This window comes from Alosa sapidissima, chromosome 12 (genome assembly GCF_018492685.1).
Source record: "Alosa sapidissima isolate fAloSap1 chromosome 12, fAloSap1.pri, whole genome shotgun sequence".
Classification (NCBI taxonomy): Eukaryota; Metazoa; Chordata; class Actinopteri; order Clupeiformes; family Clupeidae; genus Alosa; species Alosa sapidissima.
The window spans coordinates 19,233,238-19,250,918 of NC_055968.1; the positions used below are offsets into that span (position 1 = coordinate 19,233,238).

Sequence of the window (17,681 nt, forward strand, 5' to 3'; positions counted from 1 at the left end):
AAATAATAATTAGCCTACAGCACCACGGTCCAACAAAACAAAAACAGTTAGTGTAGGCCTACTACTGCCAGAGGAGGTGGGCACAAATACATCAAAAAATATTTTGTTACAAACTACAAATACTGGCTCATAAAATGTAACAAAATAAAATACAAAATACTGATGTGAAAAATTTAAATACAAGTAATTAGTCGTTTGAAAATACAAAAATATCCACACAATAATCATGTTATACCAACTTCTTAAAAAGAAACTACAAGGCATATTATTGAAAACGTTTCCCCAAGAGACAAGAAATACTATTTTCTGATTGGCTGGCAGAGGGCTATTAATTCTGTACATGGGTGCTCCTATGAAGTAGATCTGGTAAACAAAAATGTAAACAGCATCCCATATCGATGATTGAACTGACAAGAAGCAAACTTCGCAACAGTGGAATCAACTGTAACATAGCACAGTGTTTCTTAACTGGTGGGTCGGGACCCAAAAGTGTGTCGCGGAACCGTTCTGGGTGGGTCGCAGAGCTTTAAAAATAATTTTAAAAAATCAGCAATTTAAAATGATACCTTATCAGATCAAATATTGGACCTTTATTTTTTTGATAAACTTTATTTGTAGCCTAGGCTACATATCAGTCATTGTCATGGACATAGACAATGTTTATGTGACAGGTCATGTTAGAGATCATTTTAGTGGTAAAGGGAAGTAGGCTGCTATACATTAGATTTGTTCCAATCCTGCAAAATACAAATTATAAAATACGCTAAAGTAATTAAATACGTATTTAAAATACATATAATTAAAATACTGCCCATGTCTGACTATACTGCAACACTAGCCTACTATGTCCACATTGAGTCAGTCTACATACGAATATTTGAAGTGGAAATGGTGTCGTCCATATGATCGTTTTCGTATCACGTTTCAAATGTGTTGCGTCCACAGTATACACATTTGCGTGTTTAAATGTAGTCTGACATGGACTAAAGACTGCATAGGTCACCACGGCATAGCCTACACCCCCCAGCCTTGGCAACATAATGAACATATCATAAAAATAGGAGAATATTCCTATGATGAAGATGATGAAGTGGCAGTTCCAACTCTGCTTGCAGCCGAGACCTGGAGGCTTGAAATACTCACCTGCGCCTGCAACAAATGAGAGATTATTGTGCATCAAGGAAATCAAATAATGTCAAACATTGATCAAACTACTGACTGAGGGAAACAAACGATAGGCTGAGGTAGATAAGTTGTTGGGTGTCCTTGTGCAAGCATTTGCATTGTGTTTCATTTTACATAAGCGCACAAACCACTTCTTTAATCAGCATCTCTGGGGCTAGAAAGGCACTACAATTAACCATAGGCAATGACTGCACAGAACTTTTTCAGCCAGATTCCGTTCAGTGTGCAGTCTTTCATCGACTCACATATGAGTATTTTTCATTGGTGTTGGTTATCATATGGCCTCAAAATATATGGACTAACAGTTTGACTGTTTAAATGCTATGTTTTATACCAGCTGTCTTAGGGCTGTGCCATATTGTATGGTCTATGTCCTGTATATTGTGATAATTCCTCCCCATGATAAGAATTTCAACCATATTGTGGATTGATGATATTTGCATGATTTGTTTTGTTGCATAAAATGTCTAAAACCTGCCGTTCATCAAACATGAGTAAAAATGTTATGAATTAAATAAATGAGGTCAGTCTCCAATGGCAGTGGAAATATACCTACATTTATACTGCATTTTTTTAGGTCTTTTTTATCAGTTCAAAATCAGAAATAGGCCTTAGTAATGTTACTAGTAACTAATTTTTCCTTGAATGTACAGAAATAGTGATATGTATTGTTATCAGGATATGAGATGACCTATATTGGGATATGAGATTTTGGTCATATTGCTCAGCCCTATGTCTTATTGTCAGTCTTGTGAACATCTTTTATCCCACCTTGGCTTACTTACAGATATATGACAGTGGATAGTAGGGACTGTCTTTCTTACCATTGTTTGCATATCCTTCGCCTCCACTCTCGCCTCCAAAAGACCAATATAATTGCAATGACAACTGCCATTCCTGTGGCTACACAAACCCATATCCATACACCTACACCAGAAACTGAGATACAGAATATTGGTTTAGGAAATATAAGTGGACATAAGTGAGAAAATGGGTGGAACATAATCTGAAAACTTAGCTTGGAATGTAATATTTCTATTTTGAATTCTACTATTATAAGACTACAAAATTACAAGTTTTCTGCAAAATCAATTATGCGAATGATGTTGAGGCCTGTATTTATTAAGGCTCATCATTAAACCTCATTTGATGTAATTATTTAGCAGGTATTGTGAAATGAAATACTTCAAGTCCTCTTTTGTAGATTTTGCTGGTAAGTTACTTACCTATAATTACTTGACTCCCATTGCTCAAGATTTTCTGAAGTTTAGGAATATCGATTATGGCTTCACAAAAGTACCATCTGCTGTCATTCAGATGTGTGTTTTGCACTGTCAGACTGGACCAGTATTCCCCATCTGTCTGATGAAAGTAGTCTTCCTCATTTTGGGACACTGGCAGCTTTTCAAGGTCAGATGTGTCATTAATATTGTTAAACATCCAGTTAACTTTGACTTTGGAACCATTGAGTTTGTGGAAATTACAAGTAAGACAGACTGAAGAGCCAGATGGGAGCGTTACAAACTCTGGGTTCAGGCGTAATGCTTCATCCTCTGCATGTGTTTTGCTGTGAAAGGAGAGAGAGAAAGAAAGAAAGAAAGAAAGAAAGAAAGAAAGAAAGAAAGAAAGAGAGAGAGAGCAATGAAATGATACTCAGATTATGTCCAGTCTTTCACCTGGGGAAGACATGAATTCTGGCATCTAAAAGCATTATAGGCAGTCTTAGATATTTGCGCGATTTGAAAATCTACCTGTGATTAACAAAAGAAGAACAATTTTATGAATATAATCCATCTTTCTTGATGAAGCGGTGTGTACTTTGCTGTCTTTTGAAAGACTTCCTGTGAACACCATAGTGGTTGAGATGACTGGGCTGGGAGGAGGAGTCAGATAATAAAAGATGTTTGATGGACAGGATGAAGTGTGACATTACATGGTAAAGAATATTTTGGTAGCCCTGCATTAACTGACATTAACCAAAATGAGACCTTAATTCTGGTGTCCATGTAGAGTTACATGGAAATGAAAATATACAGAAAGCAAAAGGACTTTCAAATCAGAACGCTAACACTTGCATCAACGTGTGGTCATTGCTGCTTACTTTTAAACAATCTTTAAAACAATCTGCTAGAGTTTTTCATGGTTTACACTAAAACTAAAACCTACTTACCAGTATCTGTGCATTGTTTTAAACTGGCAAAGTTAACATAACTTCTTACTTAATGATTGGTTCTGTGTCTGTAATGGACAATTTGACTTGATAACTTAGAGCAAGTGATAGCTGAGTAGCTTTTGGGTATTTTGGCTGTATTTTGGATGGGCACAATTTAGAGTGGAGAGGTGGGTATAAGAAATTATATGTTAAATTTTTCATTTTAGGAACAACGCCAACGCTGTGGGAGTGACAGCACTGCAAACACAAAATAATGCTCCACAACAGTAAGAAATGCATGTGTGTGTGTGTGTGTGTGGGTGGGGGGGGGGGGGTGTTTGCTCATGTTGTTTCTCATGATTGTAGCCGACCACAGGCTGCCTCAACTCTTCCGTTGTTCCCATCACTGGGGAGATGGGAAGGCACCTAACCTACAGGGTGTGTATATTTTGAGACACTTCTGCTGAACTTTGATAAACAATCATAAACAATATAAAAATATTTAGATTTTGAACTTATTTAGGTATGTACTGTATCTACAACTATCAATGACTTGCAGTAGCCAATAAGATCCTATTTTCATAGACTTTCATTGGTTATATGTCATGTGCAGAACTGAACCTATAGTCAGAAAGATCATTAGGTGTGGGTCTTTATGAGTCACCAGCACCTGAGATGAAACTGTTTGGGTTCTGTGTTAGTGGCACAATAACTGCATGGCAAAAAAAAAAGAAACGTTTAAATATGAGGTGGGGAAACACAGCATGTGGTTTTCCTTTTCTAGAAGAACAGCCGAGGTTAGGCAGTCCTTATGGAAAGTAAACAGAGCTTATGAGAGATGGCCATGGTCTGTATTTCCATGTATGTGCTGTTGCTGTGTATTGTATGGTATACTGCACATGATACTCCTTGTTGGTGCCCCCCACCCAATCCCAATCCTCCCCCACCTTTTTTATGCAGCCCTTGCCACTTAATCCTCTAAACCCCTCTTCTACTGCACTTTTTTACCCCCCCCCCCCCCCATTAATGCACAAATAGGCTGACACCAGACATAATTTCACTGCATTTCTTACTTCCAGTAACTATATGCATGTGACAATAAACTTCCTTGTATCCTTGTATCCTTGTATATGGAACACCATTTTCTGTTTATGTATGTTTGTAAACAGCTTAAGTGGATCAAGGTTTGACATCCAGAAGACACACACTGATGAATATGTGTATGTTTCCTACTCTGATGCTTTGGATAAAAGCATCTGATAAGAAGGCCAGGTGCACTTGTTGAGCGGAATTTGAAATTAGAGTTGCTAGAAATTAGAATTGCTCTGTGACCTGGACATAAAAGGAGGTCATCAAAATAAACTTCATCAGACTATTCTATAACTTGTGAGTTTCTAGGAGCTACTCAAACAGTTAATTTCCTGGTTCACAAATATAGCTCTGTCCTTCACTGTCATCACTGTCATCACTTCACATACATACAACACACTGCTTGCTACAGTAAGCCTCCTCTACATACTTGCTGCACACTGCCCCCCCCCCCCCCTACATACACAGCACATTATTTCATCAGGAAGCTTCTCCAACACACATCCCCAACATACTTACAGCACACTGCCCACACACACACTACACACAGTCACTGCTCCACTCCCCTCCCGCCCACACACACATCTTCACTGTCACTCACATACATCATACATCCAGTACTCTGCTTGCAATAGTAAGTCCCTGCCCCCCCACATACAGAGCACATTATTTCATCAGGAAGCTTCTCCAACACACATCCCCAACATACTTACAGCACACTGCCCCCCCCACCCCCCCCCCCAATACACAGCACATTGTCTCATGAGGAAGCTTCCCCAACACACATATTGCACACTGCCCTCCCCCCACATACACAGCACACTATCCCATCTCCCCTGTCATCCCCCCAACACACACACCAAGACCCCTGGCAGTTGGGTTAGCCCCTTGAGCCGTGGATCTGCCCAAGGTTTCTTCCTTGGTAAGGGAGTTTTTCCTTGCCCCTGTTGCTCTTGGGTGCTCCTTGTTGGTGCCCCCCACCCAATCCCAATCCTCCACCACCTTTTTTATGCAGCCCTTGCCACTTAATCTACTAAACCCCTCTTCTACTGCACTCTTTACCCCCCCCCCCCCCCCCCCATTAATGCACAAATAGGCTGACACCAGACATAATTTCACTGCATTTCTTACTTCCAGTAACTATATGCATGTGACAATAAACTTCCTTGTATCCTTGTATCCTTGTATATGGAACACCATTTTCTGTTTATGTATGTTTGTAAACAGCTTAAGTGGATCAAGGTTTGACATCCAGAAGACACACACTGATGAATATGTGTATGTTTCCTACTCTGATGCTTTGGATAAAAGCATCTGATAAGAAGGCCAGGTGCACTTGTTGAGCGGAATTTGAAATTAGAGTTGCTAGAAATTAGAATTGCTCTGTGACCTGGACATAAAAGGAGGTCATCAAAATAAACTTCATCAGACGATTCTGTAACTTGTGAGTTTCTAGGAGCTACTCAAACAGTATTGAAACAGTTAATTTCCTGGTTCACAAATATAGCTCTGTCCTTCTGTAAACAGCCCCAATTAGGGCAGGGGCTATTTTGAGACAAAGTTCAAAGGATTCAAATGAACAAAATGTATTACAGAGGAGACACACTCTCTGCAACACCATATTGTTTAATATTCACATTTATCATACTGTTACACTTAACAGATGATTACAAGCTTACAAATACATAACAACAGTCACAGTAGCAAATAAATTAACATAATTAGTAGTAACAGTAAAAACAGATTAGTTCAATTATTTCTAATGCCAAGTTTGCCATCTAGTGGGAAAGACGTATACTGCATTTAGCAGACGGAAAATGTCCTTTTGAATTGAAAAAATTCTCTAAATTAACAAAATAGATGGAATTAATGTTGTGAAATATTTGAATGTGGGGGACTCTACACCCTCGATCTGACTTTGTTTGGGTGTTTCCTCGCTGGTTTTGTAGCTCTCACATTTTCATAAGCAGTTGTCTTCAATTCGGTTTGTACACGCGTTCGTGGGGCCACCACTTTCTGTGCGCCGCTCCGTGTTGTTGGGTGCATGTTCTGATATATAAGAGTTTCTGTATAGATCAACAAAGACAGTGACCGCAGTGCAGTGACAGAAAATAAATAGGCTATAAATTATCTCAGGCTTTTACAAGTTGTATGCAGAAAATACTGCATGGTTCAGCTCGTTGTATACCACTTCATTTGATTACAAAACAAATAATGTTAGGTAAACATGGGTTTACAAAACCCTTTTGACACTTTTAAGTTCTTTCCATATAGGTTGCTGTTACTCTAGTTTATTCAAGGCTAAAGTTGTTAAACTATTGCAATTCACATTTGCAGTTTCTCTGTTTTATATACAAGTCACATCCTATCCAAACAGAAAAAAGTGGCAGGAGGTGATCTCTTAAAGAGGAGATGTCTAAGGCTTTGTTCTTGATTTACTTTCACAGGCTCGAGCTGGCATTGGTGTTGTGCTCGCAGTCAGGATTCTCTTACTCTGGTCAGTCTGCACACAGGGCCTTGGCGAGGGCTGTTTGGGACCCACACTCTGCAGCTTTGGCTGTGTGTTTTCGTACACAGGATTCTCTGGCAATACAAAACATACCAAAGGCATCATTATCAATGTTCTGGTCCACAATGTAAATGTAAATCATAAAATCTCTGGGGGAATAACAGCAGACAAGCACATTATTACAGTTGTCCGTCGCGTCATTTTAAGCGCAGTCCCACAGAGTTCAGATCTGAGAGATGAAGTGTGCGACCCCACCATGATGTCAGTGTGCTGAGCTGAAACCACATGGCAGACTGTCGTGTTTCTGCTCATGTAATCTGCAGCTTTAAGACAGAGCGTGCCTCAGTGCACTTAACCACATGCCACCTCCACGCTCACTCACAGCACACCACCGGGGCCAGGAAGACACCCCAGCCTGACCTTGAAGGCTGTTTGTATGGCCCCTCTGATGAAGCATGCACAGAGCTAGTTTCACAAGTTGTGTGCAAGCTCCTCTCTGTGTTACACATTTTCTGATGTTTTTGGCCTTGATCTTCTTCAGTGGTATGATACAGTATGTAGGTGTATTTCACAGACCCACTGTGCATCTGTGCTATAATGTAAATGCTCCCTAACAATCATAAAATATAACTCATGGGTTTTGTGTCACAAATGTGTGATGCTGATATAAGCTTTTGATGACCAGCTGTATCATGAAAATTCCTTTTTAATGACATGATTCTGATTTAGAGAACTGAATTGAACAGTCCAGCGGATGGGGAAATGACAGAAAGGGCTGCCTTACCTGTCTCTCTGTATCTCTTTCGCCTCCATAGAATCCAGAACAATATCAGCACAATGACGACTGCACCTCCTGCACCTGCACCAACCCACATCCATACCCTTACCCCTGAGAGAGGGGGAGATAATATGGATGTTGGTGTCGAGACTAAATGGACATAAGTGAAAAGGTTATGTAATCCTTCATAATAATACATTTGCTTTTCATGTTGGCACAGTACAGTTCAGTTTGATTACCGGTACAAAAATAATCACATTGACACACACACATTGAACATACCAATACAAACACCTCACACACATGCTCACATTCTGCATTAAGTAGTGAGTGTGTGCGATGTGTGATTTCCTTACAATTGAGCTACAAGTGGCTACAATAATGTCAAAAGTGTACACTGCCTTTAAAAACCATGTTTGGACATAGAACATGGAACGGATGCATATAAACTTTTATCCCAGTCATTCATTGCAACATGTGTCCCTCTTGTTTATCCCAAATACTCCAGGGTACATTCTATGCAGCATATTTTGAGGGTATATAGTTGGATGTTAACCTGACCCTAGCCAGATGAATTTCGCTCCGCCTAGCTCCACTCATCCATCTGGAACCGATCCATTGAAGTGTTGTTTCAGAAGACTGGGCCTAATCAAAAAATGCTTGCATATGATTGAATAAGCCACTTGTCCGTCATCTATTGACGTGCTACTTCAACCACTCACATCGAAGCCAACCCGTGACGCTAATAACAGTCTCACAGTCGCTTCTACGCTATGTCACATCTATGAAACTCCCGCCCTGCGTCCTGATTGGCTGAACCATAACGTCGGTTGCAGAAATCACTCTCAATGGAAGAGGTCCCAGATGGATGTGAGTGAAGCTAGGCGGAGCTAAGCTAAACGAAATTCATCTGGCTAGGGTCAGGTTAGTTGGATGTTGCCACATATTTCAAATGCAAATCTATTATTGAATATGACAGGCTCACACATCAGACACTTTATGATTTATATTTCTTATATACTTATATATATCTGCTTCCTGACATGTCATTGACTAAAGTTGCATTATTCATTAACTAAAGTTTATCAATTCAGATGACTTAATAATCTGAATGGATAAACATCTGATATAAACTTCTGGATTAGAGGCCTGAGTGAACTTTCCTTTCAACCATTCTTCCATTTGTCTTTTCTGATTTTTTTTGGGAGAGTATTTGTGCCGTCTTCCCTCACAGAATATATAGCATTGTAAATGCAAAATATTTACCCATCATAGTGGAAGGAAGAGTTGTGTTGCCACCTGTAGAAAAGGATTGAGAATCAGAGATGGACATAGGACTGACACTGATGACCATATGCATTTATTCTCTACAGTATGCCACAGGCTAAAGACTAAACAAGGAATAGGCCTTCAAAGTAAAGGCCAAAATCAGTTATTCAGTTAAGAAAAGAATATATGCTCTATGGTTTGTCTATTTCTATCATTACTTTGTCAAGTTAATGATCAAATTGGACGTTGGACATCTTTCTTTGATTATGCTGATAAACACTTACCGACGAAAACTCGACTCCCACTGCTCCAGACTGTTTCGAGTTTAGGAATATCTACAATCGCTTTGCAAAAGTACCATCCACTGTTATTCACTTGCGCATCTGTCACTGTCAGAGTGGACCAGTACTTTTCTGTTTCCAGATGGATACGAATATTATTTCCAGATGTTGGCAGTGAGTTGTGGTGTGTATTATTGAAGTTAAATGTCCAATTAACCTTGATCTTGAAATTGGTATTATTTTGCGTAGAGACACTGCAATTAAGAGTTATGTTAGACATTGGGATGTCCGTTACAATCGCTGGGCTCAGGTGTACCTCCATGACAGGGTATTTCATCTGTCCAGAGTATTTCATCTGTCCAGCTGCTGGAGATGGAGGGATGGAGGAAGAGGGGGGGAGGAAGAGAGACAGACAGAAAAGAAGACAAAATGAACAACATGATACTCATGATGTTTTATGCAATTGTAAATTCAGAAAGAAACTATCAATAAGATGCTATATTTTGATGTGTCTTGACAGATTTGTGAAGCTCTTACCTGCAATAAGGAGAAAACTAGTTACTCTGTAATAAATATGATCCATTCCTCTTAAAGCAGTGGCGAGTGCTGTGCTCTGTCTTTGTGAAAATAAGAGGTGTCTTCCTGTGAAAACCAGAATGACTGAGATGACAGAGAAGAGTGGGCTGGGGGAGGAGTCAGTGGGGGCAAAAACAATTGCTTGATGGGCAGTGACTTGAAAAGAATCTACGAAAGCACATCCTCTGAAGTTTCCACAGAAAGACACAATAGTTTAAGCTTTAAACTTCATTTCATCATAACCTTCACTTCAGCATAGTGACTGGTGTATAAGTAACTAACCCAAAAATAAAGAAGCTTTATGTAGTTTTAGTCTAAAACAAAACAAGATGTTTGTCTAAAAGCATGCCAAGACCTTTTGCACTACACCGCAAGTTGTAATGTGGGAAACCAGTAGCTCACCAGGGCATGCTTAGATAGCAAAAATGCACTGGGGCAGATCTGGTCACTCTGGTCAGATCATCTGGTCCACATCTGCCAAATGGACCCTTTAGAGCATAGTCCAAACTGCTGGCCAAATAATGTTATGTCATAATTAACCATTTAACAATAAACTGTTAAAAGGTTAAATTATAATGACTGCTATGTCATGAAAAAGATGGGGTTGCGTGGTCGTAGCACAGTGGAGAACTGTCAGTAACCCAGATCCTGCAAGCATCCAGATGCAGATGGGTTAAGCTCCTCAACACTGTTAAGATATAGCCTTTTGAAATGAAGATGTCAAAATCGAACGTTTCGAAAAAAAAAAACCCTCTGGCGCCTAAAGGGTTAAAAAAACTGACACAACGCTTCATCCCAGCACTGACTAGTATTGTATACAGTACACCTTCACTTGTAATTTGTTTTTATTTATTTTCATTCCAGTTGTTTCTGTCACTATTTGCCGAGTTGTGTTGTGGATTTGGGACAAATTGTGTTCCTTCTTTAAAAATGCCTTCTATTGTTTTCATTTGAGTGTTGGAAAATGTATGTGGACCAAATCTATCAGCTGATAAAAATATTACACTGCTTGGAGTTGGAATGATGAAGCTAAAACCTCAGAATGGATCTGATATGTCAATTGAGTTATCTTTACAAGTGTGAAAGTAAAAAGTATCCTAGCCTTCTCAGGCTACCTGTAATCATTATTCCACTCTTTTCTTTCATTTCACTCGCTTTCTCCTTTTCGCTTTTCTTTTTACATTTGGGCCGTTTCCACTGCAGTAACTTGAACTTAGTTTTACAGGGCCGGGGACATTTGTTTGGTTTTCCGTTAGACGAACCGCCCCATAATGCAACGTTTACATTGTTGTGTTTTTGTCTTGTGATATTGTTGTTATTTATTGTTTAGTGTTAAAAAATGTCCTCTGTTGCACTTTTTGTCTTATCTGTTGTGTTTTTTTGCATTGGAGCCAGGTTCGGTTGCCAGTAAAGATACCTGAAAATGCCACTTAAATACAGCAACGCTACATCATGGCTTCGGGACTCTATTTATGCTTCGTTAGTTCCAACTTCCCACCTCTTAGCCTAGAAATCTAGACGCGCCCCTAGGCAGCCAGGGCTAGTCTAACAACTCTCCGTTGGCTTGTGAGCTCCAGAAATCGAAACTTAATGAGGCCAATGAAATCGTGTATAGAGTCGTTAGGTGGGCTTAACGTAATGATTGATGGCAGAGTTGCAACGGTTTGGCTTGAATTCCCTGCTACTTGAAAACAAATAAGATGGATGTTGCTGCTGGCGAGCAGTGTGACACGAGTTAAGCTTTTATTAAGTTGGCAAACGTTTGAACTAGCCAACTAGCTCCGCTGGTGGGAAACGCATGGAACTCATAGCGCTGCCGCTGTCCTATTGCGTGCAGAGGGAATTTGAAAGACAAATGATTATCCCGCCCCTCAGACTGAGCACTGCGAACGGTGAGTGCCCAGACCCTACATTTTAATGTGGGTCTGGCTCGTCAGGCTACCCACCTCTGGTTGTGACAGACAAATGCTTTCACCAATTAAACTTTTGTTATGTTTAATCTGACGATCTGCTGTGACAATTTTGGTGGGGATCGGACAAAATTTGTGACCTGTGAAAACTGTTAAGCTTCTTGCACCAGAAACAACATTTGGTTTGAGTATCATGATCATGGTCATGTGTTAAAGTGTGAAGGAAACACACGTGGGCTAGTCATTAAGCATGTGGTTTTGTTCTGTTTTTTTTCTGCTAAAGAAGAGGGGGAAAAAACAGAGTTAGCGCTGGCCACAACTAAACAGACAGTCTCTATGGAAACTATAAAGAGCTCATGAAAGTCTCTCATAATGTGTGTGTGTGTGTGTGTGTGGGTGTGCTTGTCTCTTGTACAAGTATAAGCATATTGCTATTTTGTTTGATGTTTTATGCAAAGCATGATAGTAGCAATCTAGGTTGTGTGTGTGTGTGTGTGTGTTTGTCTCATATACAAGTATAAGCATATTGCTATTTTGTTTGATGTTTTATGCAAAGCATGATAGTAGCAACCTGGGTTCTCTCGACAGTTTTGTTTGTGTAAAATACTGTTGCTGTATCTCAACAGGTGGATCAAGACACTACCAACACCAAGGTCATTCCTGAGAATACACATGGTAATGATGATAGGCCTATGTCTTAAAATAAATCTGTAGACAATGATCTGAGTCTCTTTCAGTTAGAGATGTTGGTATTTCTGAAGATCATCAGCATGCAACCAAGAGGAAAAGGGTCAACCACAAACAGGCCAGCAAGAGCAAGGCTCTCTCTGTCTCTGCATGTGAATGTGTTTGAATAGAGACATGGTCTGGGACCATGATGCACCTGTGAAGCTAAAGCGTGGTGAACTTGCACAAGCTCCTAAGATCATCTGTCACATTTGTTGATTTGTCAATGATTTATTTAAAATGATTAAGTCAATTCTCACGATCGTGACAGAACGAATGTGGTGGGAACACCTTATTATGGTTTGTGGTTTGGTGCCCTCTGAGTAATTTGTCTCCAGTTTTCCCAGCAATTATACGGGAAATGCTACCTATTTGTTATATCAAATGACTAAATGAAAGACTTTTTTCCTTTTGCTGTTGCTTTCCATTTTTAAGTAAACTGTTTTAAAATCATTTGATTTTTAGATCATTAACCTACTTGTCCTTGTTATGTTATTTCACACGAAATGCCCCTCAGCCCAGACATGTAGTTTGCCCAAACAAGCAGAAGGAATACAAAGCAAAAATATATTGATTTATATCTTTAATTTATATATGTTTTTTATAACAAAGGTGAATTTTCAGTGAGATATTGAATACTTAAATACTCATACTTAAATATTTTAGAAACAAAAGTGGCCATCCTCCTTGTCAAAACTGAGGCATGATCTGTGGAAAATGATTACAAGCTTAATACTGAAAACTTATCATGAAGGCCTTACTTAAAGAGCACAGTGCACTTAAATTGACCAGGTGACTAGACATGTTTGAAAAGAAAGGACAATTACATGCCACATCATATTTAAAATTCCTTGAAACAGGAATAAATAACCTCTTTTATTTAAAAAGCTCCTTATATCAAATGCTGACAGCTGCAAAAGCAGATGTTCTCATTCACTCACGTACTGTACCGTTTTACCAACTACTGTGCAGTCACCTACCCCTGATTCCACACAGTTAAAAGGAGAAGTACAAAATGACGACGACATGAACAGACTTACTGGATTTCCTGCTGGCCACACACTCAAGTTGCACACACACTCACTCAAACGCTTTCACACACACAGGCAGGCAGACAGGCACGTAATATTACTTAATATTACTTATACATAAAATTACTTAGAAACAGACAAAGGACTGTGAAATCTGTAAATAAACTTACAAACAAACAAACAAAATAAAACAACACAATAAATCATTACAACCATCACTGTGCTGTCATGACTGCCTGTCCTTTTTAGGGTCTCAGTCACACAATGGCATGTCCTTAAAGATTCAGCCAAATCCCTTGACCGAAACAACGGTCTGCTGATATCCATGGAAAGACACTGTTGATGTCTGACTACATAACACATTGATTACATAGCATATCAACCATTCAAGTTAAAGTGAAAAGCATGTCTTCAAGGCTCAGTGGGTGAATATGTACATTACAGTGTGAGGAAACTTGATAATGCCAGCGTTGCTTCTGCTTGTCAATAAAACACACAGTGGCTAAACTATCTGCTAATGGAATTCAGTACTTGTACTGAAATGTAGCTGAGAGGCAACCTACACATAGCTGTTCTATATATATCTGTGACATAGCCTTGGCCTTGACTGACTGATACTATGAAGTGTGGCTCGTTTTCTGACATAATGCAGACTATACTTGAAATGTAAAAGCTGAAAGCTCACTATTGGAAATGCAGTGCCCTAAATTGTTTGCTTACACACTATTCTAGCTCTAAGATTAACATGAAATCTAGGCACAGTGTTAAGGATTTTTATCTTTCATTTCAGTGTTTCTACAAAGTCACAGAACTTTGTGGATTGACAGTGACTAGTCAGGCACAACAGCGGGATGAAACTTGAAAAATGACTGAAAAACTTGAAAAACTGCTGTGCACATTTTAAAAAAGCCCAAAAAACATAAATTTTTAACATACACTTCAGAACAAACACACACGCACACACACACACACACACACACACACACACAATAAAACAGACTTTCCCTCTCAAGCAATACAAAAATAGAATTGTTCTCATCACACCATCATTAAATAAATAGATAATGATTCGAGGCCAATTTTCGGTGCTACAACTCGTCTTTGGGGTTGATTTGAATATCACTGTCCAACTTCCACTGTTGCATGTTGTTGAGAGCCTCCATAACCTCATCTGCCTGAAGTCTCTCCTGCAAAGAGGTCGACAGAAAGCCAGGGGAGAAAGAAAATGACTTTAGATGGATTTTCACTACCACAAAACAATTACACCTTTTCCCTATTTGTACAATTGTAAAACAAATGTATTTTTTTGTTTATCTCTTTACACTTAGCCTACAGCACTTTCAATAATAATAATATAATAATAATAATAATAATAATAATAATAATAATGTGTTGTTTTATTTGGATGCTTTTTGTAGCTCAAGGTTAAGTTATGCAAGATGTGTCCTTTATTCTAAGCCTTACATATAGTATTTCTTTTACACAGAGAATAGAATTATGAAAGGGATTCGCAATAACTAAAACACTTTCAGCAGAATTTGAAAAATAGAATTTGAAGGTCACATATTTTAATCCATTTTTCCAAACTTAGTTTACAAAATAGTTTCTTGAAGACATCTGTGACATACTTTAGTTCAAATATCAAAAGGAAGGAGCACCACAACACCATGTTCAACTCTGTCAGACTAGCCCTATTCAGAGCACCCTGTTTGTGTGCCTTGCACACTGGCTTTGCTTCGACATTTTGGTAAAAGGGCCAGAGCTTGCGGGATAAAAGCAAACGTTCATACTTTTGTTCCGGAGTTGAGTCATAAGCAGAGACGTAGTCCAGAAAGGACAGGGAAAAATAAGGTGGTTTTAACAAGCTCCCTGTCATAAAGGGAAGAATTCTGAATGGCTGATTCTTATCTCGTCATGTTGTACCCTTATTGCTGTCATTTAATTCATCACCAGCCAGTTGACTAAACTTCAGTGCCAAGACCAGTGCCATGTTTCCAAACTGCTCACCAGCTCTCTGAACAGGGGATCCAGTGTGAACCACAGGGCCACAGCACACCTTTGGCCTTTGGTGACCGCACGCACTCCATGGGGGTTCTCTCCTCCTGATGAGAAGCCAACCATACGGCCACACCGAGGCTTCACCTGAGCCTAGAGAATAACAATAACAACTATTAATTATTAATCAACTTCTTTATTATTATTATTATTATTATTATTATTATTATTATTATTATTATTATTATTAGTAGTAGTAGTAGTAGTAGTAGTAGTAGTAGTAGTAGTAGTAGTAGTAGTAGTAGTAGCCTAGTAGTATTAGTATTAGTAGTAGTAGTATTAGATTATAGATTATCATTACTATTATTATTATTATTATCATTATTATATATTACTCAAAGAAAAAATCAAAGTATCTGCTCCACAGGCACATTAGTACATGAAGAGTGTGCTCAAGTGTATTGCAGAGGATAGTATGAACATGGTCCTTACTGTGACTGTTTTGGCATCCATCTCTGTGAAGATGAATTCTCCTCCTTCAAAGTCTCCATTAAGGTACAGGAGAGCGCTGCGACAGGTCAACACAGGTTAGACAACAAGTAGCGCAGTACTGAGGCATGGCCCTATGACCTTTGCACACACACATTTTGATACTGAACCAAGAATTCAGACCAGATGAGACAGAAGACCACATCTCTGTTTAGCAAATCCCTCGTCACTCCACGAGCACTTTTGCAGTGCATGCTGCTCAGGAAATGACCGTGCCTGCATGTCTCGCTGATGAATGCCAATGTCTCGTTCCAAAGTCAAGTCAAGTCAAGTTTATTTATATAGCACATTTCATACACAGAGGTCATTCAATGTGCTTTACATAAACCAAACCAAACAATAATAACAAAGAAAAGCATAGAAGGGCAATATAGTCAAAGAATAGTTAAAAGGGCGCCTAATATTCATTTCATTTCCACCAATACTTCAGTGATGCCCTACGATTTGACAAGCTGTACACGTTTTAAAGACTTCACTTAGAAAAAGCCTAAACCGTCATAGAAATCTATAGAAAGCCGAATCCACATATACACATAACCCAACAAATCTCGCTGGAAATAAATTACTCATCTTTTAATTCATTATTTACAAAGAGATGTATATAGATTTAAATGTAGTGTCCAGAATTATTCAATTCAGTACAGATTTGATCAAATTTCTGTTCATGGTCCACAAGCTGTCCGTTCTGCGTCCAGAAAAAATCAGAAAGACAAACTCCTGGCTCCTTATCTGGCGCACAAACAGATAGAGGCTCAGTCTGCGCTATTCTAGCCAATCAAAAAGTTGCTTTGTGAGCACAGAAGAAAAAAAGGGTACAATCTGATTGTATTCACTTAAATTTCATCAACCTTTTGCCTGAATCGTGCCTTTAATTTAGATGGACTTGCTTGAAGTAGAATTCGGTCAATACAGTCACTGCAGATGGGATACATTCTACATACTTTGTAAACAAATTACTAAAATCAGTGTCATTTAAAATATGGACTGTGTGCACTCTACCCATCTTATTTGCAACCATGGACAAGTAGAATGGTTCCTAAATGTAATGTTTAGAATGTCTGTACAGTACTATATTGTACTCTTACCTGTAGTCTCTACAGGTGTATGCAGGTGGCTCCTTCCAACACTCATTGGCCTCTGGGTCTAGTAAGCAGTTGTCAGCATGGATGGGGTGACTGAGGTCATGTCTGTGGTCTTGCTGACCTGAGGACACAAGCACAGCAAATCCAGTCCAGTTCACAATGTGTCTACATTTCTTGCCTTACCAGCCTTGACAACTGTTGCAACCCCCCTTCATTTTAATGTGCAGTGTACACATGGGAATACCTTTGCGCTTTGGAAATCGACCATACTGAAATTGAAGTTGGACATTACAGAGGCCAGGAGGGCTTCATATACAAGTTCAAGTGTTGTTTTCTTAGAGTATATGTTTTTGTATTACAGTAATCTACAGCAGCTCTAAGTGAATGTATGCACAAATTTGATGGCTAAGGTGTTTGGTTTCACATCTTGGTTAGGTTTCACACCTTCAAATGCTGCATGCAGTATGTGCTACAGAGGATGTCTTCAAAAGGACAAAGGCAAGATTCTGATACTATTCACTAAATTACGTGTTAAGCCACTATAGTCTC

At 39.1% G+C, this 17,681-nt stretch overlaps 2 protein-coding genes and 1 long non-coding RNA gene across 5 annotated transcripts in view; all 3 read right to left on the reverse strand.

The window, feature by feature from the left end:
* Positions 1–1,029: 1,029 nt before the first annotated feature.
* On the reverse strand, positions 1,030–3,008 carry LOC121678421. The gene is made up of 4 exons (XR_006021232.1): positions 2,937–3,008; positions 2,412–2,752; positions 2,010–2,124; positions 1,030–1,149 (listed from the first exon to the last, which is right to left on the reverse strand). It is a non-coding gene; the product is annotated as an uncharacterized LOC121678421 (long non-coding RNA).
* A 3,023-nt stretch (positions 3,009–6,031) lies between these two features.
* On the reverse strand, positions 6,032–9,905 carry LOC121677928. Of its 3 annotated transcripts, none has more exons than XM_042057087.1 (6): positions 9,801–9,905; positions 9,267–9,626; positions 8,980–9,012; positions 7,720–7,824; positions 6,866–7,009; positions 6,032–6,492 (listed from the first exon to the last, which is right to left on the reverse strand). In XM_042057087.1, exons 1-6 carry the CDS (start codon positions 9,844–9,846, stop codon positions 6,326–6,328), a joined length of 855 nt encoding a protein of 284 aa, XP_041913021.1. In that variant the 5' UTR covers positions 9,847–9,905; the 3' UTR covers positions 6,032–6,325. The 3 variants fall into 3 exon arrangements, with proteins under 3 accessions (XP_041913021.1, XP_041913022.1, XP_041913020.1); XM_042057088.1 differs by having other exon boundaries at positions 6,920–7,009; positions 7,720–7,863; XM_042057086.1 differs by having other exon boundaries at positions 7,720–7,863.
* Positions 9,906–13,045: 3,140 nt separating this feature from the next.
* p3h2 (prolyl 3-hydroxylase 2) overlaps positions 13,046–17,681 on the reverse strand; it is a 57,292-nt gene continuing 52,656 nt past the window's right edge. Inside the window, exons 12-15 of the mRNA XM_042057085.1 lie at positions 17,136–17,253; positions 15,994–16,069; positions 15,514–15,654; positions 13,046–14,693 (exon numbers count right to left, since the gene is read on the reverse strand). Of these exons, the coding sequence (XP_041913019.1) occupies positions 14,595–14,693; positions 15,514–15,654; positions 15,994–16,069; positions 17,136–17,253 (434 nt within the window). The 3' untranslated portion in view covers positions 13,046–14,594. The remainder of the gene's footprint in view (positions 14,694–15,513; positions 15,655–15,993; positions 16,070–17,135; positions 17,254–17,681) is intronic.

Bases quoted from the DNA above. Each gene is read 5' to 3' on its own strand.
- LOC121677928 (XM_042057086.1), bottom strand. From the start codon at position 9,846: ATGGATCATATTTATTACAGAGTAACTAGTTTTCTCCTTATTGCAG. The intron at 9,627-9,800 runs GTAAGAGCTTCA...CATCTCCAGCAG, and splicing joins TAGTTTTCTCCTTATTGCAG to CTGGACAGATGAAATACTCT. The intron at 6,493-6,865 runs GTAAATCAAGAA...TGATCTATACAG, and splicing joins GCCAGCTCGAGCCTGTGAAA to AAACTCTTATATATCAGAAC.